General features: G+C 40.7%; 1 protein-coding gene across 7 annotated transcripts in view; it reads right to left on the minus strand.

Annotated features, from left to right (window-relative positions):
• The window catches only part of CORIN (corin, serine peptidase), a 221,622-nt gene that overhangs the window by 63,503 nt on the left and 131,660 nt on the right, over nt 1-26,459 (minus strand). For 5 of the 7 annotated variants that reach the window (XM_075930473.2, XM_089777859.1, XM_075930476.2 and 2 more), the window contains 4 exons: nt 25,379-25,492; nt 14,396-14,503; nt 8,142-8,252; nt 3,446-3,568 (listed from right to left, as the gene is read on the minus strand). In XM_075930473.2, coding sequence (XP_075786588.1) covers nt 3,446-3,568; nt 8,142-8,252; nt 14,396-14,503; nt 25,379-25,492 — 456 coding nt within the window. The remainder of the gene's footprint in view (nt 1-3,445; nt 3,569-8,141; nt 8,253-14,395; nt 14,504-25,378; nt 25,493-26,459) is intronic. The other 2 variants (XM_075930478.2, XM_075930479.2) reach the window with 2 other exon arrangements.

The following is a 26,459-nucleotide window of genomic DNA, read 5'->3' on the forward strand; positions in this document are numbered from 1 at the left end:
GAGTGCATGGCTCTGAATGTTCAATTAGACAGGCATGAGCTGCCGCCCCCTCCCCGATCCTCTTTGCAGGACAAAATCCCAGACATTTTTTGCCAAATTTCACTTGTGTTGAAGTACCCCCCAGACTTCTCTTGTGTACCTTTAAGGGTACATATACCACTGGCTGAGAAACACTGGTCTAGATGGTGCTTGGTCCTGCCGTGAGGGCAGGGGACTGGACTCAATGACCTCTCAAGGTCCCTTCCAGTTCTAGTGTTCTATGATTCTAAGTACAATAGCGCAATCTTTTTATCGTGAGAATGCAATTTACAAATGTAGATGTTTTTGTTATCTAATCACACTCAAAACAATGTAAAACTTTAGAATCTACAAGTCTACTCTATCCTACTTCTTAGTCAGCCAATTGCTAAGAAAACAAGTTTGTGTACTTCTACGGGAAATACTGCTGACTGCTTATTTACAATGTTAGCTGAAAATGAGAGCGGGCATTTGCATGGAACTTTTATAGCCAGCATTGAAGTGTTTTAATATGCCAGTTATATATCCACAGAAAAAAATCAGTCGAGAACTGCACAAATGTGAGAAGAATCATCCCCACATTCCTATGCCACACAAGTACCATGGGGCAGGGCAGGCTAGTAGATTTTGTGGGCCCCCCTACTCTCTGGGGTGGGGCCAAAAATGAGGAGTTCAGTGTGTGGGAGGAGGTTGCTGGGAACCAGGCTTGGTGTATGAGGTATGGGGGTCTGGGAGGGTGGTAGGGTTCAGGAGCAGGCTGGGAGTGGGAGGAATGGGCAGGTGATAGGGTGCATGAGTGGAGTGGTGGCATAGAGTCTGAATGGGAAGGGGGCCAGCAGAGCTGGAGCACCAGCTCTCCAATGCTGGTGGGGGGAGGGGGGAGGGCAGAAGCCTCAGGGGCCAGATTCAGGCAAGCTGGGGAACCAGCCCCCAGGATGTAGGTTCCTCACCCCTAAACATTCTTATGTCCCTGCATGCTTTGGCTACCATTCCAGTGGACAAGTTTCCTGGCTGATGACATACAAAAATGCATTAATTACATTTGTGATTGAACTTCTTGGAGGAGAACTATATGTCATCTTCTTTGTGTTTTACTCACATTCTGCCAAATATTTCATGTTATAGCAATTTTGGATGCTGACCCAGCATATGCTGTATGTTTTAAAAAATATTTCACTGCAGATTTTACAAAATACAAAGCAGGTACCAATATAAGATTTCTAAAAATATAGAGATTAGAGATTAGAGAAGAGAGAAGAGAGAAGAGAGGGGATTACAGATAGATAGCACTTGACCCAAAGTTTAAGAATCTGAACTACCTTCTAAAATTTGAACAGGAAAAGGTGTATGTATTCAGAAGTCTTAAAAGAGCAATATTCCACTGCAGAAACTACAGAACCCAAACCATTAAAAAAGAAATTGACCTTTTGACGCAGATGATGCAACATGAGTCAGTTCATACTGCTTTGGACTGATATTGAGCAGAACTGTCATCAGCATGGATACAAGTCCTCTAGAATGGTGGTTGATGTATGGAGAAGCATATGAATCTTTAGTGCATTGGGCATGTAAATATTTTTCAACTTTGGCTACAGCAGTGCTATGAGAATACCTGTTCTCACTTTCAGGTGACATTGTAAAGAAAAAGTAGGCAGCATTACCTCTTGCAGATGTAAGCAAACATATTTGTCAGAATGATTAGCTAAACAAGAAGTAGGACTAAGTGGACTTTTTTTTTTACATAATTCTACTTTTATAAGTACAACTTTCATGACAGAGACTGCACATAGTATTTGTAATGGGGGACTTGAAAACAAAATTTTCACACTGAAAACATTTGTAATAAAAATAAAGCTAGTGCTGCATATATCCTGTTGTTGCATTCAGTGTTGTAACTGAAATCAATATATTTAAAATGTAAAAAAAAAAATCCACAATTATTTAAATCAATGGTATTCTATTGTTAATGGTACAATTAATTACACAATCAATTGTGATTAAAAATAATCATGATTAATTGCACGATTAAAAATGAATCACTTGACAGTCCAAATAAGAACCTTTCAAGCTAGAAGCATATAGTCAAAACATTGACTTTCTTTCCCCTCTACTTTGTAGCCTCAAACAGTAGGAGCAGAGGAACCTAGAAAGTACAGTGGAAGTCTGGAGATGCAGAGAATGATGATAAAAACAAACATTAGAAAAAGGGAAAGATGGAGAAGAGGAAATTGAACCTAGTTTATGGTTGCACAGATATATTTCAGGGCAAAATTCAGCTTTTGGTTTTACATTTTATGACAGAAATGTAAAAAATATATCCTGTTGTTGCATTCAGCAATACAAATTTCAGTTGTAATGGTGGTAGAGAATGAGTTGACATTTCTTTGCTTTATTTCTTCAGTTATTCTTTTGATCAGATGACTTAAAATAGCAGTGCAAAGAGCCAGAGAACTTAATGAAGAAAGGAAAGGAATAGAAAAGATTAGAAAGGTACCAGCTGACCTCAGAGGAGAGTGGACTTATAAGAAAGGATTTTCTTTTTTCCAGAGTTTGTTAGTTCTATGTTCTGCCATTATTGCCAGCTGTGAGCACTTACGATATTGCAAGTTTTTTCCCTTATTGAGCTTTCTACGTTTAACCAGTAGTTGAACGTCTTCCTCAAATTCTCTATTTTCAATCCAGAAAGACCTTCCCTAGGAGGTTTCTTGCCAACTGGTAATAACCACTAACAACATATAAATGCCATTGTGCCTCATGGAACCTCACGGACACTCTAACAAATTGGATTTATTAAAATACAGACAATACTAATTTTTGTTAAAAAAAATGATTAGTTATAAAACCACGTCCCAACTTCAGGTAGGCAGGCAATGATGGGGGGCAGGAAGGGAGGGCACCTCTGCCCACTTCGTCCAGTCCACCTGGGCTTGTGTTGGGCAATGGGACACTCTGGCCAGTCCCCCAAGGCAACAGGCCTACATTTTGATGATCACAGCTGCTGGGCAGGTCAGCTGGACAGCTTCTCCTGCTGCAGCATGCATGCACAGTGCGCTAGTCAGGTGCTCTGCTGCTGCTGTCTCTCCCCCTTCAGCCAGAGCAAAGTTGTATTGCATCCTCCAGATTCAGGCAGAATTAGTGCTGGGACTGTAGCAGAGCTTGGATGGGGGAGGGCCCTGACTGGACTGGATGGCCCATCCAAGCCTACCCCCAGCTCTTCCCTGACTAGGATATTTCCATCTCTGCTTAGTTTCAGACTACATTCTTCAGGAGTGGTTAAGAAACAATTCTGCCTGTAAGTGGAGGCGCAGAGGGTACTTCTTGTGTGCCCATAGAGTGATAGACATCCTTATTTCCCAGAAAGAAGTTTCATAACAGAGGTCATTGGTGATTAGTTCACTTATTGAAAAGGGAATGAAACACAGCATACCCTTATTTTCACTGCAATTATCTTCATCGCTTCCATCCTTACAGTCATTATCCCCATCACACTGGAAAGCACTGGGAATGCACTGTCCATTTCTGCACTCCACCAGACCCTGACTGTAACATGCTGAGGAAACAAGGATACATTCTAATCATCCCACAGCCCTACAGGTTTCTCATTTCTTTTCAACCTAATTTAAAAAAATAAGTATTAATGAATAGGCTGGAACCACTGCCTACTAAGGTAGCCCAGCACTTAGCATTATAAAGACTCTTTTAGTTGCATATAGTTTTTTTAAACTTTTGATCATTTGGGCTAAACATTTCCTTACCAACTGCCTGCCTCAGGCTCAATTCTTCAAAATTTCAGCTAAATGGTTTGGCTTTTTCTGAGAATGCAGCTCTAAGGAAAAATTAGTTGTTTTGCCCATGTTCAAACATTGTTAAAAAATCTCCGGTGTTTGTATTTTTGGGTACAGCTACAGAGGGATAAAAAAAACAACACAGCTGGTCTTTGTCAGCAGACTTGGGTTCATGGGGCTCAAATGACTGTGTGGACCTCCCTACCCCAAAATGCTTACGATATAAGGATAGTTGCAGTTTTCCAATTAAAATGTTAATGAACCAGAAGGAAGCTACAACAGATCAACTACTATACATTTTGACAATCAGAAGAAAATGTTAAGAACATAAGAATAGATATATTGGATCAGACCACTGGTATAACTACCCATGTATCCTGTCTTCTGACTGTGGTCAATGCCAGGTACTTCAGAACGAATGAACAAAACAGGTTATCATTAAGTGATCCATCCCGTCGCCTATTCCCAGTTTTTTAGCAAACAAAGGCTAGGGAGACTTCAGAGCATGGTTTTGCATCCCTGACAATCCTGGCTAACCACCATTGATGGTATCCCTCCATGAACTTACCTAGTCTTTTCTGAACCCAGTTATAGTCTTGGCCTCCATAACATCCTCTAACAAAGAGTTCCAAGAGTTGACTATGCACTGTGTGAAGACATACTTCCCTTTATTTGTCACACATGGTGATCCTTAGGCCATGTCTCCACTTGCCTTGCCAGAGATCAATCTTCTGGTATTTGATTGAGGGGATCTAGTAAAGACCCATTAAATCAAAAGCTGAGGGCACCTCTTGTCGGCACCGGTACTCCTCACAGTCATGAGGCGTAAGGGAAGCCAACAGGAGTGTTTGCTCCCATCAACGTCCTGCTGTGAAGACAGTGCCAAGCTCAGCTTAAGGTATATCAATGCTATCTATGATATTTATGTAGCTAGAGTTGTGTATCGTAAGTTGACCTTCCAGGTCCAATATAAACCTGGCCTTAGTCCTTGTGTCATGAGAAGGAACAACAATTCCTTATTTATTTTCTGTACAACAGTCATGTTTTTATAGACTTAGTAATTTCTTTTCCAAGTTGAAAGGTCCTAGTCTTACTAGTCTCTCTTCATATGGAAGCTGTTCCATTCTCCTAATAATTTTGATTGCCCCTTTTTGTACCTTTTCTGATTCCAATATATCTTTTTTAACATGAGATGACCAGATCTGCATGCAATATTTCAAGATGTGGATGTACCATAGATTTATATAGAGGCGCAATATGATACTTTCTGTCTTATTATGTATCCCTTTCCTAATTATTCCCAACAAGAAATACTTCCTTATATTTAAGCATGCTGCTTATTCAATTAATTGGGTGACCCTTGATTTTTGTATTATGTGAAGGAGTAAATAACACTTCTTTATTGACTTTCTCTACATCATTCATGATTTTATAGAACTCAGTCATATCCCCCCTTGATCATCTCTTTTCTATGTTAAACAGTCCCAGTCTTTTTAAATTCTCTTATATGGAATGTGTTCTATACCCTAAATCATTTTGGTTGCCCTTCTCTGTATCTTTTCCAATTTTAATATATATATTTGAAAAGCTCACAACCAGAACTATGTGCAGTTTTCAAGGCGTGGATGTACCAAGAATTTATGTAATGTCATTATGATATTTTCGGTTGTATTAGCTACCCCTTCCCTAATGACTCAGAAGATTTTGTTCGCTTCTTTGACTACCACTGCACATCGAGCAGTTTTTTTTTCAGAGAACTATTTAAAGTGACTCCAAGATTCAGGCCCGTCTGTCACGAGTCCGCACTCGTAGTTTATGCGAATTTCACCCCTTTATTTAATCATGCATTTTCCCACACCCAGTTGCCATCTAGTTCAGAGGCAAAATGCAGGTAGATCGCCCTGGGGCCAGCCAACTGCTCCAACTGGGCCTCAAAGATCGCCTTCGGACGGCGGAGAGGGGGGCCCGGGCCCACCTACTCTCCCAGGCACCGGCCCAGGGCCCTAACGCAGGGAGCTAAGCTCCTTACTGTAGCAAATGGGAGTGTTGCCCCTAAACACGTTTGCTCGCGGGCTCCGTGACCCCGCTCTGGGTCACTGCTCAACTCCACCGCCCGGGCTCAGATCGCGGGTGCAATATGCGCTCGCTGCACCCTTGCTCTCGAGTTCCCCCGTACCTGTTCCTCCCTGCACCTCTCTTCCTGGACTCCTCCTTCTGTTCCTCCTTCCCCCTCTCCTGCCTGGGTGTCCCTCTTTTATCTCCGCCCCTGGGCTCGGCGGGTGATGTTACCCTCCTCCCCAGCCTTACTCTCTCCCCCATGGGCATCTCTGGGCACCCGCCTGACGTCATGCAGATGATACCAAACTGGGTGGGGTTGCAACTTCTTTGGAGGATAGGGACATAATTCAGAATGACCTTAGCAAGTTAGAGAAATGGTCGGAGGTAAACAGGATGAGGTTTAATAAAGAGAAATGCAAAGTGCTCCACTTAGGAAGGAACAATCAGTTCCATACATACAAGATGGGAAGCGACTGTCTAGGAAGGAGCATGGCGGAAAGGGATCTAGGGGTCATAGTGGACCACAAGTTGAATATGAGTCAACAGTGTGATGCTGTTGCAAAAAAAGCAAATATGATTCTAGGTTGTATCAACAGGTGTGTTGTAAGCAAAACTCGTGAAGTCATTCTGCCGCTCTACTCTGCACTAGTTAGGCCTCAGCTGGAGTACTGTGTCCAGTTCTGGGCGCCACATTTCAAGAAAGATGTGGAGAAATTGGAAAGGGTGCAGAGAAGAGCGACAAGAATGATTAAAGGTTTAGAGAACATGACCTATGAAGCCAGGCTTCATGAACTGGGCTTGTTTAGTTTGGAAAAAAGAAGATTAAGGGGGGACATGATAGCGGCTTTCAAATATCTAAAAGGGTGTCACAAGGAGGAAGGAGAAAATTTGTTCCTCTTGGTTTCTGAGGACAGGACAAGGAGTAATGGGCTTAAAGTGCAGCAGGGGAGGTTTAGATTGGACATTAGGAAAAAATTCCTAACTGTCAGGGTGGTCAAATATTGGAATAAATTGCCAAGGGAGGTGGTGGAATCTCCCTCTCTGGAGATATTTAAGAACAGGTTAGATAGACATCTGTCAGGGATGGTGTAGACGGAGCTTGGTCCTGCCTTGAGGGCGGGGGGCTGGACTCGATGACCTCTCGAGGTCCCTTCCAGTCCTATGATTCTATGATTCTATGATTCTATGCGCCTGGAGGGTGTGACGTCATCCTCTTGCGCCGGGTCTGCAGCTGCCTGTGGGACCTGCGTACCCTGCATAACCCCTTCCCTGTTTGGTGCCTTCAAGGCCGGCTCTGCCGCTTCCCACGTAGCGCCAGTGTCTTCGCCTCCCTCGCCCTGGGGCAGTGGCGGGGTTGCTTCACCCCACCACACCGTCAATAGGGGGGTAAAGAAGGAAACTACCCGAGAACCCAGTGATTCAAAAGGGCCCAGAGCTCCAAGCCACACTGCTACTGCAGCATCAGCAAGAGCCAAGTCGCTGACAGAGCTATGAGTGGCAGGCTCTGGGTAGCACTGAGGCCTGGCGAGGGGGTGGAGTGGTGTGGCGTAGTCCAGGCAGCACTGTGGGTGGGCTGCCCCCACCCTTACCACTTCTGCCTGAGGCCCTGCCCTTTCTGGGAGTGCAGAGCAAGGCTCGCCCCACCTTGCCCGGGACCCAGGGAGTCTATTGGCTTCCCTGCCAAGATCTCCTTCTTGAGTTGTAACAGCTAATTCAGACTCCACCATTTTATATGTAAAGTTGGGATTGTGTGTTCCAATGTGCACTACACTGTATTTATCAACATTGAATTTCCTGGGCCATTTTGATGTTCAGTCACCCAGTTTTGTTAAGTCCCTTTGTAACTCTTCACAGTCTGCTTTGGATTTAGCTATCTTACATAGTTTTGTACTATCTGCAAATTTTGCCACCTCACTTTTTTCCCTCATGTCCACATGCTTGCTGACCCTCTCAGAGAATTCTAGGAGATTGATGAGGCATGATTTCCCTTTACAAAAATCATGTTGATACTTCCCCAACAAATTATGTTCATCTATGCATCTGACAATTCTATTCTTTACTATAGTTTGCCTTCTCTGAAGTTAGGCTTACTCATCTATAAGTGCTGGGATTACCTCATTTTAAAAATTGACACATTAGCTAGCCTCAAAGAACATTTACCACCTACTTAGTTATATGAAATCAAATTACCTTACATTCTTGTCTTTCTAGCAACACTCCATGATTAACAATTGGTTAAAATTGTACCAATATGGGAACTTAAGAAATCAGGTAACTTACAGCAATTGACTTCATCTGACTTGTCTATACAATCGTGGTCACCATCACATACCCAATCTATCGTTATACATCTCCCATCTCCACATCGATGTTGCATTAATGGATTACAATCTAATGAAAATGAAAAATGAGGACAAATAAAAGAAAAGAAAGATAAAATTAATTCCAACTGTATGATTCCTATTTCTGCTTGACAAGTCCATGCTTTGGAGAGGTCATTATCCTTACTAATTTGACAATATATTGTTAGATTAACTATAATACACAAAGTTACCATATTTGCCATGTTACTTACACTATTCAATACTTATAGCAAATGCCTTGTGCAATGAAAACTGATTTAAAATGAGGTCAGAATTCTGGTCACTATTAGCACTAATTAGGTTTCTAGAGATGTCCTAATTGAGCAGAGATGGGCCTGATTCCTAGGTCAGGTAGGGGTTAGGAAGTTGTAGCCTGAAGAACAATTGCACTTATAAGATTATGTATTAGGGTACAACATGCACTTGTTACAGATAACCAGTTCTTTTCCTAGGAAGATACTTAAAGTTAATTGAGAAGATGGAAATTTGTGAAACACCCAGAGAAACTTGATTTAGTACAGACAAGTACAACTGACTTGTAGAAAAAGATCAATATACATAAATATAAGCATTGATAAGAGTGTTAAAGTGGTTTCATATATTTATCATACTTACAATCTTGCATGCTGCATTAGTTACAATTTATGGTGACCGCTGAAAACCAATATTGAAGGGAAAATAAGTGGACTTGGGATCACTGAGTCCTCCAGACCCACCAACCTGAGCTGTTTCTCACACTGAGATATTGATGTGAACCTACAAGCCTCTGACAGGAACTGCATGTACAAAGCCATCCCTGAGTAGGGACATACCCAATTGAGCTACATGAGCTACTCCCTGCCACTCATGAACCATCAATAGGGAGGCTTCAGACAATGTCCCCCAGCTCCAGTCCTACACCCATGTGCCATCTTGTCCTAATCAGAAGCCTGACCAGCGTAAACTCATTCCTTAATGTACCACTTTTTCAGAGGAAATTGGACACGCATCAGTCTTTGAAGTGCTAGAGGGATCTCCGCTCAGGTTCCAATAAAAACATACTATTTTGAGTAAAATATAAAACAGATTTATTAACTATGGAAAGATAAATTGTAAGTGATTATAAGTAACAGGCATAGAGGACGATGTTGGTTTCCTAAGAAATAAAAATAGTAACAAAATATAAATTGTAACTTTGATAGACTGAATAAGATTTGAATCAAATGGTTTCTCTCCCTAACAGATGTTACAGGCAACTTACAGTTCCTCAATACACAAAGTGCACTCCTTTCCAGCCTGGGACCAATATTCCTAGTTCCAGGGTGAGAAAGATATGGCCTGTGGGGCAGATCCAGTTCACTAACATCTCTCTCTAGCCTCCATCACAGTGGGATGCTCAGGCAGGCTGACTTCTCACAGTTCATGTCGCAGTTCCCACAAGTGGTAGGCTGCTGCTACCATGTCTCTGTGCGCTCCTGGTGAGGGGAAGATGGTCCGGGACTCTGTGCAGAGTCCCCCTGCACTGTCCTCACAGTTCCCATTGGACATAAACTGGCCAATGAGAGATGCAGAGGTGGTGCCTATAGCCACAAGCAACACATGAAGACTTGCTGCCTCACTACCCCAAGGGGCGTGGAAAGACATACCAGCAGCAGCTGCCCGCTTCCAGGAGTGGCGTGGAATACAGAAGACAGGCAGCCTGCCTGAGTGTCCTGCTGCACTGCAGGCCAAGAGCCACCTATAGTATGCACCTCCTGGCCAGAGTCTGTACCTTGCACTCCCTCCCACACCTAAACCCACTGCCTCAGCCCAGCACTCCATCCTACGCCCAACTCCCTCTCAAACCCCACGCCCTCTCCATTAATATAGTAGAAATGTAAGACCCAAGGAGTGGTCCCCCTGTGAAAATTACTTCCTACCCCTGCCCTAGTTCCAAGTGTTTGTTCTCCAGATGATCTTCCACATGCTGAGTTGGGGGACGGAGAGAGACCAAGCAACATATATATTCTTTCAGCTACTAGAAAGATCCTTGCTATGACATGGGGCTCAGACAGTCCTCGTTGGCCAACCAATCTACATTGAATACATGCCTAATTTCAGGAGCTTTGGGGTTAGTCGTCATTTTATGGGCCAGCTACACTTGTCTGGCCCCCCTTTGTTGCAAATGAAATGCTGACTGTAAGCGTATCCCAACTTCACAGCATGCTTCAGAAACACATGTAGCAATAATTCACAACTACACATACAATGGTAGCACACAATTCAACAGACTAAGATTTTTAAACGATTCCTCCCAAGCAACACTTTGTACAAAACATACCATTATCATATGATAATGTTGAATATGAGGGATTCCAGGGTGTTACTTTGAGGTGCAAAGTCTCATACACCACAAAACTTCCTTCTTTCTTACTTATTTCCCTCAATATGCATGCAAAGTTTCTGACCCAGGGTTATTGCCTTAAGTCCCTCACATTTCAGCTCCACTTCGGCCTTTAGTATAACTGTTGTAAAAAGCTTTCACGTACTATAACATACCCTTAACTCTAGCAAGATTAACAAGCCATTTACTTGTGTTCACCTACTTGGCCCCATGAATGTTCTAAGCAAATAAGCTACACACTCCAATCATTCCTATAATGTCATTTTATCAAGAATAAAATCACTCATAAGACATGACAGAGGACCCTAGATCATAAGATCAGGTCAGAGTTAACAATGGTACTAAGCTAACTAACCCATTAACAGGAAAATAGATGAAAAGGAGCACAGGAAGGAAGTGCTTGAGGAAGAAGTGAGGAGAGAGAAGGCTAGGAAAGCCTGATGAGGGAGCTATTGGAGTGCAGAGATTTCAAACACTCAACCCTTGAAGAAAGGAACAGAAAGCTGAAAACAGTATAAGGGTGTCAGTCCATTGGTTTGTACTGATGGAGGGACACAGACACTGTAAATACAGTGCACGCTGGTGTTCTCAAGCAAAAAGGTTTCAGAGTGGTCTGTGTTGGTGGAAGAGATGGACAGCTATTACCTGTCGCAGTGTTACCTAAGGCAACTGCCAAGTTTCCACTGGTGACCACTGTATAGACCATTATCTATTAAAATAATTTAGGTTTACAGCAACAAATGGGAAGTATTCTGAACAGAGAAACTAAGCTTTTGACATTTCACTCAATTACTAATAGATAATATGACTGGAAGAAATAAAATGTGTCTGATGTAAAAGATTACACTGAAGACTCAAATAGTTTATAAGGAATAGATTATCATTTGGCTCCTCAGTGAAATAAGGTTCAGAGAAATCAAGAAAGAGACACGGCCTTGGATGTCACCTATTTTAAAAGAGTCTTGGAGGAAACTATAATAAATGAAAGAATTGCTAGAATCGCTAGTTATCTCCAATAAGGATTTGGAAGACTTTGTGGCTAGTATTGCGGATAAATCTGTTCATGCTGAAGAAAGAATTTTGATGCTGCACAACAAAAAAGAGGCTGAGGTAAAAGATTTCTAGAGATCTTGTCCCTATTGAAAGATAAGATAAAGAATTTTGAACAGACACACAGAAGTAACAATGCACAAATTTTGGGAAGTCATAAGACACAGCAAGAGTCAACGATACCGTGTTTGTGGAAACACTACTTCTTCATTTTACACCTCCCAGAGGGAGACATCAGTTGAGAGCTGAAATGAACACTGCTTCACAGATGGAAATAACTAAGATTCCCAGATGAAAAATGCATTCTTCCACAGGCTTAAGCCCTTGTGGTCTTACCTATTATAGACACGGCTATTTGTTTTGCCAGCCTTCTTGGCCAAGTTAGAAGAAAAATCTCTCTCTCCCACCACAAAACTGTTTAAAAGTTAAAAAAAAAAAAAAGACAGATCTGCATTGCACTATGGGACACGTAATGATCACAACAGTATGCTAATCCTTGGAAGAGGTCAAGAACTTTCTATAAGAAAGCTCCAAGAAGAGACAGAATTCTTATCCTTTTTAGCCCTTTAATTAGTTTTTTTCATCAAATAATAAACTTTCTTTGTCAATCCCTTAGCAAAGGTTGAATATAAGGAATACACCTGGTATAAAAGTTCTTGAGAGTATGTTAAAGATGAGACAAATCTGAGAGTAATTGCTGCCACACACTGTTTTATGTCAATGTTTGCTGTTACTATGTTATTAAGTTAAGAAGTGTAACTTGTTTCCAATTTGCTAAAAAATTATTACAGACCATGGTACACAACTGAGCACTTTAACAGGGTAGGGATTTCACTGTAACAACCTGATTCTGCCAACCTAACACATAAGGAGTAGCACCTTCCATCACAAATAGACTATCACAAATACCGGTAGTCCCTTTGATAGAGTCCAGTAAGAAAAAATCCACACACTTGAGAGATGTAACTATACCAATCTAACTCCTAATATACACTGTACTAGCTCAAAGGAAGAATGCATCAATCGATTGAGCTACTGCCTCTCAGGGACATGGATCACCTACACCAATAAGAGAACCCCTTTGTCGGCATAGGCATTGTCTGCTTCAAAGTGCTGCAGCAGTGCAGCTGCCGTGGCTTAAATACAGTTATACTCTAAGCTCTGGTCTAGACTTAAAAAAAAGTAGAATAGTCTTTTGGTGAGGGTTGTGATTTTTTCTCTCCAAAAATAGTTATATCAACAGAAAAGTAACTTATACCTTTATTGTTAGTTATTCCTCTTGCCAGAAATATTTATTCCCTTATAAAAAAAACTGCCATCTGAACTAGTGGAGTTAAATATACTTGTATAAACTTAAAAAAAACAAATGGTCTGGTAGCACTTTATAGACTAACAAAACATGTTGATGGTATCATGAGCTTTTGTGAGCACAGCTCAATTCTTCAGATGACCGGAGTTTTGAGTTTAGGATGTGCAGACACAAAATAAATAGGGAAAAAGGGAGGGGGGTGGGAAGAAAAAAAAAGGAAGGGTGCGGGAGACAAGGAGCAGAGGGTATGAAAATATCAAAGGGAAAAACAAGTAGGCAGAACTGGTAACCTATAAGCACCTAAAGATTGGATAGTTAAAATAAGCAGATAAGGATCATAGGGAATAGTAATAGAAATGTAGCCATGTCTGGCCCACGAAAGCTCATCATCTAATAAACCATCTTGTTAGTCTTTAAAGTGCTACATAGTCCTGCATTCCTGCATTAAGGATCATAGGATAGCAATTAGAGAGGAAGGGTACTAACGCAAGAATCTATACAGACAAAGAGCTGTTGGCACCTTCACTGAATGTTAGGTTGATAATGTCCCAGCCATGCGTTATCTCAATTGAGGAGGTCATCAATGTGAGAATTGAATTTGTGGATGCATTGTAATTCCAACACCTCTCTGTGTATTTGGCTTGTAGAATTGGTTTGTGACAAGACAAACGCCTGGAGATCTTTTAAACAGTAATTAGGTAGATTGAAGAGTTCTCCCAACAGGTTTCTGTACATTCCCTTTATGGGTATCTGATTTGTGTCCATTGATTCTTTCCCATAGGGCCGTGGTCACCAACCCGACGATCACGATTGACTGGTTGATTGGGAGGACTCAACCAGTCGATCACGAGGCAGTCAGGTCCCCTCCCCCATTGTCCTCTACCTCTCAGGAAGCCCCACTGCTTACCTCCAGTGACAATGGAGGTAGCGCTGGCTTCCTGCAGGGTGGACAGAAGTCCCACAGCTGCGCGCCACTTCCAGGGTTTCAGGACGTGCACTGGCTGCTCCCCTCCCCCAAACAGCCAACGCAGTACCTGAAAAGCCAGGTTTGTGATGTGCCAGGGACGGGGGGAGTTAGGAGTCCCTGGAGGAGGCGTGCTCTGCTGGCATCACCAATATGCAGCATCTTTAGATGCTATTTTGTCCTATATCCGCTGCTGAATTAGCAGAAAGCTGTCAACACATCTTGAATAAGTTTACAACCAAGTCACCATTTCTTCAATAAAATATGTACCTGATTTGTATAAAACACAAAAATTGTGCAAAAGCACCGAATGGTAGAATTCCCCAAACCTTTTATATTAGTTATGAAAAGTCATACACTTTAATAATGTGTGTTCTCTTCCTTGCATGTGGGTATATTACTGTTTCTGGCAAGGGAAAAGATTTCGTTAGTTTAGGCAATGCTATTATATTATAGCCTTTAGAGAAATGTAGCACTCCTAATTACCACAGTTTTGTTCATCACTCAGGTCTCCACAATCATCATATCCATCACAAACAAAGGTGTAATTCAGGCATTTCCCTGTAGTACAACGGAACACATCCTCACTGCAATCTGAAAAACAAATATTCATAAAATACATCAACAAAGCACTGCATTGTGTTCTATTTTTACAGCCCCACAGAAGTGATAAAGCAAGTTAATCTAGATTAATAGCTATACACAGTAGCTATATGACAATAGTAAAAACACACACATAAAACAACCATATTCTATACGCACATCAGCTCATTAGAATCCTACGTGGAAACTGAATACGAGAAGAAAGATCAAAAACACTTTGGTAGACCTTTTTGACTGCAGCCAGGAAAGAAGTATTTTGACATGCCTCTCTGGCTGCACAATTCTGTCTAAGACCACAACTCAGCAAAACTTAGCACTCATGCTGCAGAGCAGGAGGCATGCCAGAAAGCACCAAAAGGTGATGTGCTACACTAGCACTTCCCTGGTAATAGTGCCACAGACTTGCATGTGACCAGGTACTTTTTCTCCCCTAAAAAAAAACACCTGTTGCCAGTATTCAAATCCCATTAATATTCAAGTCAGTTGAACAGGACCAGTTCCCAGCAATAACGTTGCCATTCAACGAAAGGTGTTAAAACAGGAATTGCTAAGTGACAGCTACCGCATTTAGTTCTCAGTTCTTCTTACCATTCTCAGGAAATACACTGAAAGATTTGGCCAATCAAGTCTTTTTGTGCCACACAGTGCATACAACCTGGTCATGGAGCCAACATATCTGGACCCAAAATGATATGTCTAGAATAGAAGGATTCTCTGGTGATGAACAGCCTGCATAATGACTGCTACCCTACATTTTCTGCCATTCAAAGTGTGTATGGCTGGGAAAAACCTGGATTGTTCCAACATCTGGCTCTGGTTACCCCCATTGTGAAATTGATAACAGAAGTAAATTAGCAGAAGCCTCAGGCTGCTATAATGAATGCTCCGGAACAAGCCTGCATACCATGGCCCCAGAATCAGGCCTGACTTTTTCTGCGTGTTTCATATCTTGGCTGAAGACAAGGCTCTGGGACTGGTATCTTTTTAAAGATACAAAACACCTTTTTTGTTGGTTTGATGGGCTGGATCAAGTGTCTAAAAATGTTACTGTTACACAATGTTATCAAGACATAGATGAGCAAATTTAAACATTTTCCAAAGCATGACAGTGCTTTACTTATATGTTATAGACTCAAAGCAGAGGAAGATAGGGCTACATTATAAAACTTATTGTGAAACAGCACATGAAAATCAATTTCTTCTTATATCCAGTGCCTTTCTCTGCATTGAACTGCCCATTACTGTTTTCATGAATTATTCTCCAAGGCTCAGAAATGATAGGAATTGTAGCTGCTCATTATTCCCACCCTCACTTCTAGATCATGCAGGATCACTCTTGATTTTCAAGGGCTACAGTTACCCAAAGAGTAAGTTGTTTTGCAACTTTGACCCCATATCTTTTACTGTAAGAGTTTATGGGCCTGATTTTGTTCTTACTAGAGTGACTTCAAAGACAAAACTCTTAGGCTACATCTACACTGCACCTCTCTTGCACAAAAGCCTATACAAATGAAGTGCAGATAAGCATATTGCCACGCTTCATTTGCATAGTTAACTAGGGACTGTTATTGCCCAAGAGGCTTTACAGCTCCTTTTTGTGCAAAAGCCTGTTGCACAAAAGTGGCCCCTAATTATGCAAATGAAGCACAACAATATGCTAATCTGTGCTTCATTTGCATAGGCTTTTGCGCAAGAAAGGTGCAGTGTAGACACAGCCCCAGTTTGCACTGGTGTGAGCTCAGAATTTGGTCCATTATTTACTTTCTAAATAATATACTAATGCAGACATCCCCGACCGGGTTTGCTCTGTCTTTCCATGACTGTCTATTGCAGCGGTTCCCAACCTTTTCCAGATGGGGACCCATTCTGACAATTCAGGAAGACTTGGTGACCCAAGGCAATTCAAAAATGGGGGGGGGGGGGGAGAGGGAGGGCAGAGCCACCTGGGAAGACACTTAGCAGCCCTTTTGAAATGTAATGGTGACCCATATTTGGGTCCCGACCCATAGGTTGGGAAACCCCGGTCTATTGTGTGGCACATGGGACAAAGAATCCAGTAAGTACTCTTGTGTTCAGTGTAAAAACACTTCTTATCTTGCTGAATTCAGTGTTCTTCCATGTTATTACAGTGAGACCATGGAGTAGGAATGGTTTCCCTAGCCTCTGTTTGTCACAGCCTGGGAATGGATGGCAGGGGAGGGATCACTTGAGAATTACCTGTTCTGATCATTCCCTCTGGGGCATCTGGTATTGGCTACTGTTGGAAGACAAGATACTGGACTAGATGGGACCTTTGGTCTGACCCACTATGGCCGTTCTTATGAGACACGAAGGTACATATGATTATTTACAATTATTTTGGAGGGATAACATACAGGGATAACATGCAGGTTTTGGCACATCGTTCTGTTCTGTAATATCTGATGGCAGTAGTAAGGTGATGCTAGTACCTGTAAAATTGTAATTCATGGACAAGAAATTGATTCATTGATAGAAAGGATGAGGATAAGCCTTCTTCCTGTAACATAATTTCTGGGAACATTTCCACATGAGCCTTTGCCTTTTGCAACTTGGCCCTTTCCCTTCCATCTTTCTGTCCATCCTCTACCCATTCTGCCTTCTGGATACTTCCCTTTTTGGGCCTGCCTCCACTACTTGCAGCCTTCATGAAGCATCAGAAGACCACCTTCATGGGAATGGGTGGATGGCCCAGAACCCATAAAATCATTGGCTTATAAAAGTAGTGCACTCCCACACTTTTAAAAACAATAAAGAGCTGTGGCTAAATATCATGAGAAAAATCAAAATGAAAAGAGTGTCACTGGAAGAGATCTCTAAACTACTTGTAACTAGATCCAAGAAGGAAAAATGGGCATTGGGAAGAAAAGTCTGGAAGATTCCAAACTGTAACTAAAACACCACAAAATACAACCCTATATGGAAAACTGAAGAATGATTGGTTTTTAAAAAATCTACCTATACCAACTTATAATAATGTATGGTGTTTAAATAAAAATACAAATATAACTTACAGTTTTGCTAGAAAGAAAATATTATTTTGCTTGCAAGTTGCAGGGAGAGAACAACCTTGGAGGAAGTACATAGGTAAGCTTTCTATACTGTCCCTGATGTTAAAGCCATGAATGAAAAAAGAAAATGTTTGTCATGTCATAAATGCTTTTAATGATGGTTTCTCTATGATAATGGAGAAAATTCCTGTAACAAACATGTATTTTTGTTAGAAAGAAAATAAATTTTCCAATTAGAACTACAGTATATTTTTCCCTACCTGCATGAAGAAGACTTAGGTTAGCTTACCAAGATATTACAGGTTGTAGAGACATGGGATTACGCTGCTTGTATACTGTGTCAGATTTTATAATCACAAGAGAAAACATGTCTGTAATGCCACAAATTTAAAGTACCTCCTCTTTGACAAGAAAAAAGATGACCACTAGGTACCCTCCTTAACTGTACAGTTTGAACCTCTCTAGTCCAACACCCTCAGGACCTGACCTATCAGAACCAGAGAATTTGCCAAACCATGAGAGATCAATATCGTCTAGCAATATTACCAACACTTCCACTGCTGACTGGGCTCTTAGAAGACATACAGGGGTAAATTAGAGCTAAATAACAGCACAGAACATGGAGAGCCTGGACTGGTTGCTATAAACAAATTTTACAGGACTGCAGGAAACTTAGCCACACTCATGATAAGCGGACATCCTGCTAACTAAAATCATGCCAAACCACAGATGTTGCCAGACCAGAGAGAGCTAGATTAGAGAGGTTCAACCTGTACTAGAGCTAGCAGCATGCACAGCACAGGGGCTGCAGGAACAGCACTCTTTATGCACACTCCGTGCTTGGGTACTTCAGTGTATCCTTGGGAAGCATCTGTTCTGTGATGGCCATAGTGACTTATTAGCCTGCCTACAAAGCAACTGGTTAACTGGCCCTGCCAGCTGGACTCCTGCGGCCACATCAGAGCTGGGGCAGCCCCATCTGCCCCTGAAAGGGGCAAGGCCAGGGCAGCTCCCACTATCCACAGCAGGGCTGGGGAAGCCCCCACCACCCGTGGCAGCGGCAGGGACAAAGCAGTCCCCACAGCTTGTGGGCCGGTGATTAACTGGTTAAATAAATCATTTAACAGGTTCAGTATTGTCGTTTTTTACATCCCTAATATTAATCACCTCCTGCTTCCACAAAAAGATTTATTCTCTCTACTAATTTTGTATTATTTCAGAAGTTCATGTCTAAACTTATTACTTAAAAGCCACGCCCTATGAGTAAGATAATGTAATAAAATAATCTCTCTGTCTTGAATTTTCCAGACCAGGATATTTAAAAAAAAAAAAATGAAGATGGCAAATTTCAAAACCATAAAAGTAAAATGAAAATATGTGAGTTCTATGTATGTTCCATATGAGCAGAACAGCATCCAGCTGGGTTTAAAATTCAAAACATTATTTGTCTTGAATCTGTTTCAGCATGAACTACACCCTGGCAATCTTCTATCTTTCCCCATTGGTATGTAACTTTGACAGTATCTATTTCTTATTATTCCTCATGATAAACAAAACAAAGCTGTCTTTGCCCCCTGGTGCCTCTTCTGGCTAAGTTAACTGTTTGATAGTTACAGAAATGACATTTAGAGCATGGCACAGCTTGACAACAGCACTCCGAAAGGCAGTGTAACTTAAACAAAGGCACACAAATGTCTTTGCAAGGGCTGAAATAAGTGAATGTTCAAGTTTAAATGTATTAATATTTTTATTAAGACACTGGTTATAATATATTAGACACGGCTACTTAATCTCGTCATTATCCAAATCAAACTTCATAACCATCACTTGTATTGGTAGAATTTAATTTTAATTAGGAAAGAGCCAAGTCCAGTTTTCATTAAGCAAGAATTATTTGAACTGTTCCAATCTCCGTTAAATCCAAATCTTTTAGAAGTTTCATATCAGTTTGGTTAATGCCGGTCAACCTTTCAGATTTATCAGCCCTATAACTTATATTAATATATATGCCCTTTCCATTTTACTATTGTAACACACACTCTTCTGTCTATCCATTTCCAACCCTACTTCTTAAAGATTATTTTAGGGGGTCCAATTACTTCTGTGCAACATGTTTTAAAAATGTTTGTATAATTTTACTGGATTTGTTTAGTAGAAGCGGGTGGAAGGAACCTTATTTTCAGAATGACACATTCTACTTTTACTTACACCTCTCTAAATAGTAGGTTTGCACAATGTGTAAGTATAATCCACACACCTTCTTGGTATGGGGTACGGTCTCTTCTAGTGGCACTGAGACCTCTTCCAGAATGAATAATGATGCTGCTCTACAGCCTTAGCTAATAACTCATGCTGCAGAGACTCATACGCTAAGCTCCCAAGGTCCCAGATCTGATTTCACTGGTAGACTGGGGTCTGTCAGTATTACGCAAGCCAGTGCAAAAATTGCCCTGTACTTGTAAATTTAACTCCAAAGTCACTCTCTCATTTCATGATTAACATTGCCATCTTGATCTTGTCCAGCCTGGGCAAAAGAAAATAAGACACTCCATCTGCCTATGGCGCACTACAGGTAGGGGCTGCTCCGTCTGTGGTGGGCCCACCTATACCCCCTCCGCAGGTTATATGCTGGCTCCCCAGGAGCAAAGCGGGCAGGAGCTGCCAGCCCCCGTTTCCAGGAAGCTGGCTGCAGAGCCTGTAGCAAAGCCTCCCTGGGAGCAGGGCCCGCAGCCCCTACTGGCCCCGCTCCTGGGAAAGCCAGTTCCACTGCGGCAGGGAAGCCTCTTCTTCAGGAGCAGACAGCCCTTGCTGGTCCCGCTCCGGGGGAGGCTTCGCTGCAGGCTCTTCAGTAAAAAGCTGTCACTTTTACATTTGTAAATGCCTTTTACATCCCTTGTCTATGCTAACCACCCGCCCCCCCTCCCCCGATCTAACCTACGCCACTTCAGCTATGCAAACAGCATAGCGGCAGTCAACATACTTACTGCAGTGTCTTCTCTGTGGTAAGGTCAGTGGGGACTACTCTCCCATCTTAAATGAGTGACATCTCTCAAAATGGGAGACATCTGAAAAGCATGGTGTGAAACCTTAGATATTTGGTTCACCGGGGCACAGTAAAATGAAACCTGTAGCTGTGTTTCACTTTTGTTCATGTCTGTTGGTGTTTAGCTGAAGCTCTGGTTCATGCTATCCTTAACATTCCAGGTAAAGAAACCTGATTAAATTTGCAGGTGACTATAAGGTCTTTGGGGGCAGGAACTGTCTTTTATCCTGTGTTTATATGGTGTCTGGCAATCGGCTCTTACTGCACTACAAATAACAAAAGAGTCTTCTATGAGAGCTGCCATTTTACGTCTAATGTATTTCCCAGAAATAGATTCTGTCTGCTGACATAATTCACAATAATTGAAGTATTAGCCAGTAGATTAATTCAGCAAGGCTGAAGAGCTCCCTGGTTGTTTTAAAGTAAGTTTTATTTGCATGGAAAATATATTAACATTTTTTGAACTAAGAAAGTAAGCAGAATGTGTCTCCCTGGGGTGCCAGATGCTGCAACTGGGTCTATGAGTACCCATGCAGAGCAATAGGGCAGTATGCAGTTGCAAGAATCCACCGCAGCAAATCCAGTTGTGGCCACAAGTTAGCATGAAAGCAAGATGGCTAGCAACCTATTTCTTCAGATATTTGGAAATGCTATTCAATTTAACAGAACACTAGGAAAAATGATTATTTTGAACATGCTTAAAAAAAAAAACCTAGATGAAGTGATTATATACTTATCTAAAAGCACGTATTTTGTTGTACTTTTTTGTCAACAATTTGACCTCTCCAGCTTTCACATGTTGGAGAAATAATGCTGTTCTGCTTCAGTTTTAAATCTAAAGCAAACTCACAAAAATGTTTTCATTTCAATCACAAAATGTATTAGTGAAATTATTGCTTTTCATCTTTCATTTCATAACCATTGTGTTTTTATATAAGCCCATATGTTTATTTCAATAGAATTGTGCCAATTTATAACAGCAGAGTTTGACCTTTGAACCTAAGGATAAGGCTATATTTGCACTGAGGTGTGACTCCCATCTTGCATAGACATTCCCATGCTAGCTTTTTGGGGCTAGCATCTACAAAATTAAATTGTGTCCACAGTGGCACACCAACCATGTACCCAGAGGGTAGGATTGTCCCAGGCAACACAGAGGCAGCTAGAGTGAGCAGCCACCCCATGACACTATAAATCATTTTGCTATTTTTAGGTGCTAGCTTGAGGAAAACTAGCATGGGTATGTATGTCTATGTGCGCTGGGAATCACACGTCCCTGCTCAATTGTTAATGTATCCTAATTCAGTCCAGTGCCACTTAAAATATTCAATTAAGTGCATTTTGAAGTCTACTGAGTTGAAACTGAATAGAATTTGTTGGTTAATTAGTTTACAGAAAACCTTTTATATCATTTCAAAGATGTAAATAAGTCTGCATTTGCTAATCCATCCACCTCCCCCCCCGTCTTTTTTTTCCTCTCTCTCCAAAGGTTTACAACAGCAGCATTAAAACAAACTTAATTCTGGATCAAACATATCCAAGATCAAATAAAATTTGGACATTGTTGAATCGCATCTGTGTAAAAAGTTTACCAGTTGTTGTTCTAGATTCTGTTAGATACAGGAATGACACATATCAGCACCAGCACTAAGAAGTTAGTTTATACAAACTAGTTTAAAGGGCAGAAAGTCAGAGAAAAGCACATTTTCTTTTCATGTCTAAGTTGTCTACTTAGATCATCAACCATGTAATAATTCAACTGATAAATAACACATCAAAATATTTAGGGTAACTAGCACCTTTCAGTATTATGAAAACATTGGTCTTGGTTCCAGTTACTGTTTTACACTTAATAAAGTGTTCCAATCTCTGCTTTATGTCCAAAGAGCACATTGCTCAATGCAGTGGTCCAAAAGGCTTGCAGAATGTTAGGAACTACAGGCAGTCCCCGGGTTACATGGATCCGACTTACATCGGATCCCTACTTACAAACGAGGTGAGGCAATCCCGCATTAGCTGCTTCCCCCCAGCAGACCTGGGAGATGCGAAGCTAGCGCCCCCCCCCAGCAGACCAGGGAGACACGTAGCGGCTTTTTTCAGCAGACACCTCAGCTTGAGAATAAAGGACTGAGGGAAGTGAGGTGTGGGAGAATAAAACTGAGCTCTGGAGAAATGTTTGGCTAGAGTTTCCCCTACAATATGTACCAGTTCTGACTTACATACAAATTCAACTTAAGAACAAACCTACAGTCCCTATCTTGTACGTAACCCGGGGACTGCCTGTATTTGAAAAGGGATACAAAATAAGACTGAAATTATCATAATGCCACTATATAAATCCATGGTGTACAAACACAATTAACCTGTGGTAATCATTCCCTGGGATGTTGTCATGACCAAAAGTATCACTGAACTAGAACTGAAAAGGAACTACAGTAATTATTCATTTCACACATGCCCATATAACACGTTTTCACAATAGCACAATTTTTTTTAGGGAACATTTTTCAAGTAATACGACTGTCCCCAAAGTAACATGAAAATAATCAAGTGATGGACTACTTCACGCGGCAGTATAAGTTTGTGAAAAAAGTGGTAATACGCATGAGCGGATGAATACACGTGGTCACAGTGCTCCTCTGCTCACTCACGTGTTTATCTTTGTGTTTTAACAAACCGTGGTGACTTGTGTTTATACGTGATGTAATAAACATTTTTTATGAGAATGATCCTGATCGTGAACAGAGCTCAAAAGTAGCGAAAAGCTTAGAAAGCGCCATATCTTGCTACAAGCAACTTTACAACGAAAAACAAAAAGCACTAAAGCAGCTCTCTATCAAAAGCTTTTTCATGTTCAACCTAAAAAAAAAATCAGCTGATGAACAAGATAAGCCTGTTCCATCTACTTCATCTAATGTTGATGTTGACGACCGAGCACCAACAAAAAATTGACCTCGTCACCACCACCTGAAATGCAACCCCCACCTTTTCCATTATTTTTAATGGGAAAATTGACCCCGCATAGCATGTTTTTGCTTAGCACGAACATTTTCAGAAATGCATCTATTGTCTTAAATGAGGAATTACTGTAGATAAGTTCACAGATGATAGGTCTATCATGCCTGACCATTTTGGCTAATAGCCATTGTAGTTCTATGCTCAGGTAAACCCTAAACCTCTGACTGCCAGAATCTGGGAAGAAAACAGAGTGGAGCACTCCAACTGCCTTGTTCAGTACAGTTCCCCTAAAGCTCTAGTAGTCACTGTCGGAGACAGACTATTGAGCTAGATTAGGGATGGGCCACTTTTTGCCCACCCCTAGGCTGGATGGATCACTGGTTTGACCCAACATGGCTACTCTTATATAATATCTTTTTTATTGTAACTGTTGAATTATGTTGTTAATTTTAGCTACTAGTTAGTCTTAGGATAAACAACTAATTGATGCTGATAGCATCTAATTAAGTGAATACCTCTGTGGTTAATTCTCAGAGGTTTTCAAATTTTATACTCAACTATTTAATATTAATTCATTCAATACACTTAACCAACCTTATTTTAATATACTTTATATTTTAGAATTTCATACTGCTTTAATATTGCTATATTGTATTAAAGCAGTATGAAATTCTAAAATATAAAGTGCATTAAAATAAGGTTGGTTAAGTGTATTTTATTTACCTGATTTTATCATTTGCATCACCCCTGTTGATTTTAATTGTTTATTAGTTTCTTTTTTTATTTTGATATTTAAATAATTTATTCTTTATTTCAGTCATGTTTATTTGTTGACATCCTTTAGTGTAGAAGGAAAAGAATTCTTTGTAAAGTATAAATTGTTACTCCTTGAGTGCCGTCTCATTAATAAACTTAATCAGTAATAGCATATTTTGATTTATTTATCCTGAACTCATCCTGTAAGAAGCATTTACTGTAATTAGTAATTCCATGTAATTGATTGTTGCTTCTCCCAGTTATCAAGTCTGATAATTATTTGTTTAGGTAATTTTATTTTTCCAGTTTTGGAGTATTTGGATCCAGAATCTTGGTTTGACTCACTGATAATTTTCCAAACACACTCACCATTTACTTATCCCTAAAACGGTCCCTCTTTCTTCTTGTTTTACTCTTTTGTCTAATGTTCATTTTTTTTTCAGAATGTCTGACCGTAAGGCTTTTAGTTTTACAATTTACTCATCTAAACAGACGAAAATGTGCTTGAGTTTTGAAATATATACTACACTGGAGAATGGAAGTGACAGATGAAGAAACGTAATGAGCATATACATTTTCCTTTTCCATGGCACCTGATAGTGAAATGTGTTTATAAAGGTCATATTCAGGGCTGGAAAAGAAACAACTTTCTAAAGTAGATGGTTTTTGCATCTGCTGTAAAATCAAAGCCAAGTACCAGAACAATATACATTCAAAATGTGTAACCTGGTTATCTTTTCACGCAAATGCTCTTTAGGGCAGGTAACTTATCAATTAAAAAAATTATCTGTCCAATAATATTTTCAACTGCCATAGAGCCTTAAAGAAATCTTAGCTGTTCAACTGCCAATAAAATCAAAACTTTTAAACATAAACTTTAAAAAAAAAAATCTACAAAAACATTCTGTGCTTAGGCTGGGCAAAGGCTATTCATAGGAACCTGAAAGAAAAGCCAGAAGTGAATATATACAAAATGCAAAGCTCTTATCCTGTTTCAATAGTTGACTTTTGTTTCTAAGCTCCACTAAGTGATTCAGTGTTCTGTCTAGACAAACACTATTCAGATTTAAAGTAACATACTGCAATGTGCCTCATCGCTCCAGTCATCACAGTCATTGTAGCCATTACACTGTAGTTTCCCAGGGATGCAGATTCCACTGGTACACAAGAAGCTCTCATCTCCACCGCACAGCACTGTGAAGGGAAAGGAAAACACATAGAATAAGTTTTCAGATATATCTCCTTTTGAACTTGTGTCATTTATTATTAGTGTAATTAAAGAACAAAGTCACTATTAATCAGTCTTAATTGGAGATAGGCAGGGAAAGTGGAGTCCAGATACAGTCCAAGTTTAGGACCAAGACAATCAAGGTTAAGCTACATATTCTATATTGCAAAGGTGAGATATTCTTTCTGTCTATGAATTTATATGCCCCCTTTGCCAAGGTTATGGTCACAATAAGGGAGCTATTGAGATGTTAGAAGAAAAAGTTAACTAAATGAAATGTTGTATAGTTAGGTAAAAGCATTTCCAAAAGCTGTATTTCTGTTGTATCCAGAGCACAAAGCAAAATAGTCTTAGAGCCAGATAATGTTTATTGTTCTAAATATTACAGTGATAGGTTTCCAACTACATGCAGTATCTTAAGAGACTATTGTATTATCTTTATGAATGTCATAGGTATTGCTGTGGGCTGAGGATTATATTCTGCTCGATGGCAGAGTGTGATCACAGCTTCACCAGGAACAAAATCCACTGGGGGAAGATTACTTCGATCCCTGGGATTGAAAGCAGTTCCAGAGAAATACTACTCCCTGGAGTGACTGGCATATACTACTTCAGGTCAGTTTCAAACACCACATGATACAAAGAAAGAACGTGGGGTAAGAAGGACCAGACTTAATTGACAGGGAGGGCTTCATTTTAATACAAAGAATCATAGAATCCTAGAATACTAGGACTGGAAGGGACATCGAGAGGTCGAGTCCAGTCCCCTGCCCCCATGGCAGGACCAAATACTGTCTAGACCATCCCTGATAGACATTTATCTAACCTACTCTTAAATAGCTCCACAGATGGGGATTCCACAACCTCCCTGGGCAATTTATTCCAGTGTTTGACCACCCTGACAGTTAGGAACTTTTTCCTAATGTCCAACCT

The sequence above is a fragment of the Pelodiscus sinensis genome, chromosome 4 (genome assembly GCF_052426305.1).
Source record: "Pelodiscus sinensis isolate ZL-2025 chromosome 4, ASM5242630v1, whole genome shotgun sequence".
NCBI classification, from domain to species: domain Eukaryota; kingdom Metazoa; phylum Chordata; order Testudines; family Trionychidae; genus Pelodiscus; species Pelodiscus sinensis.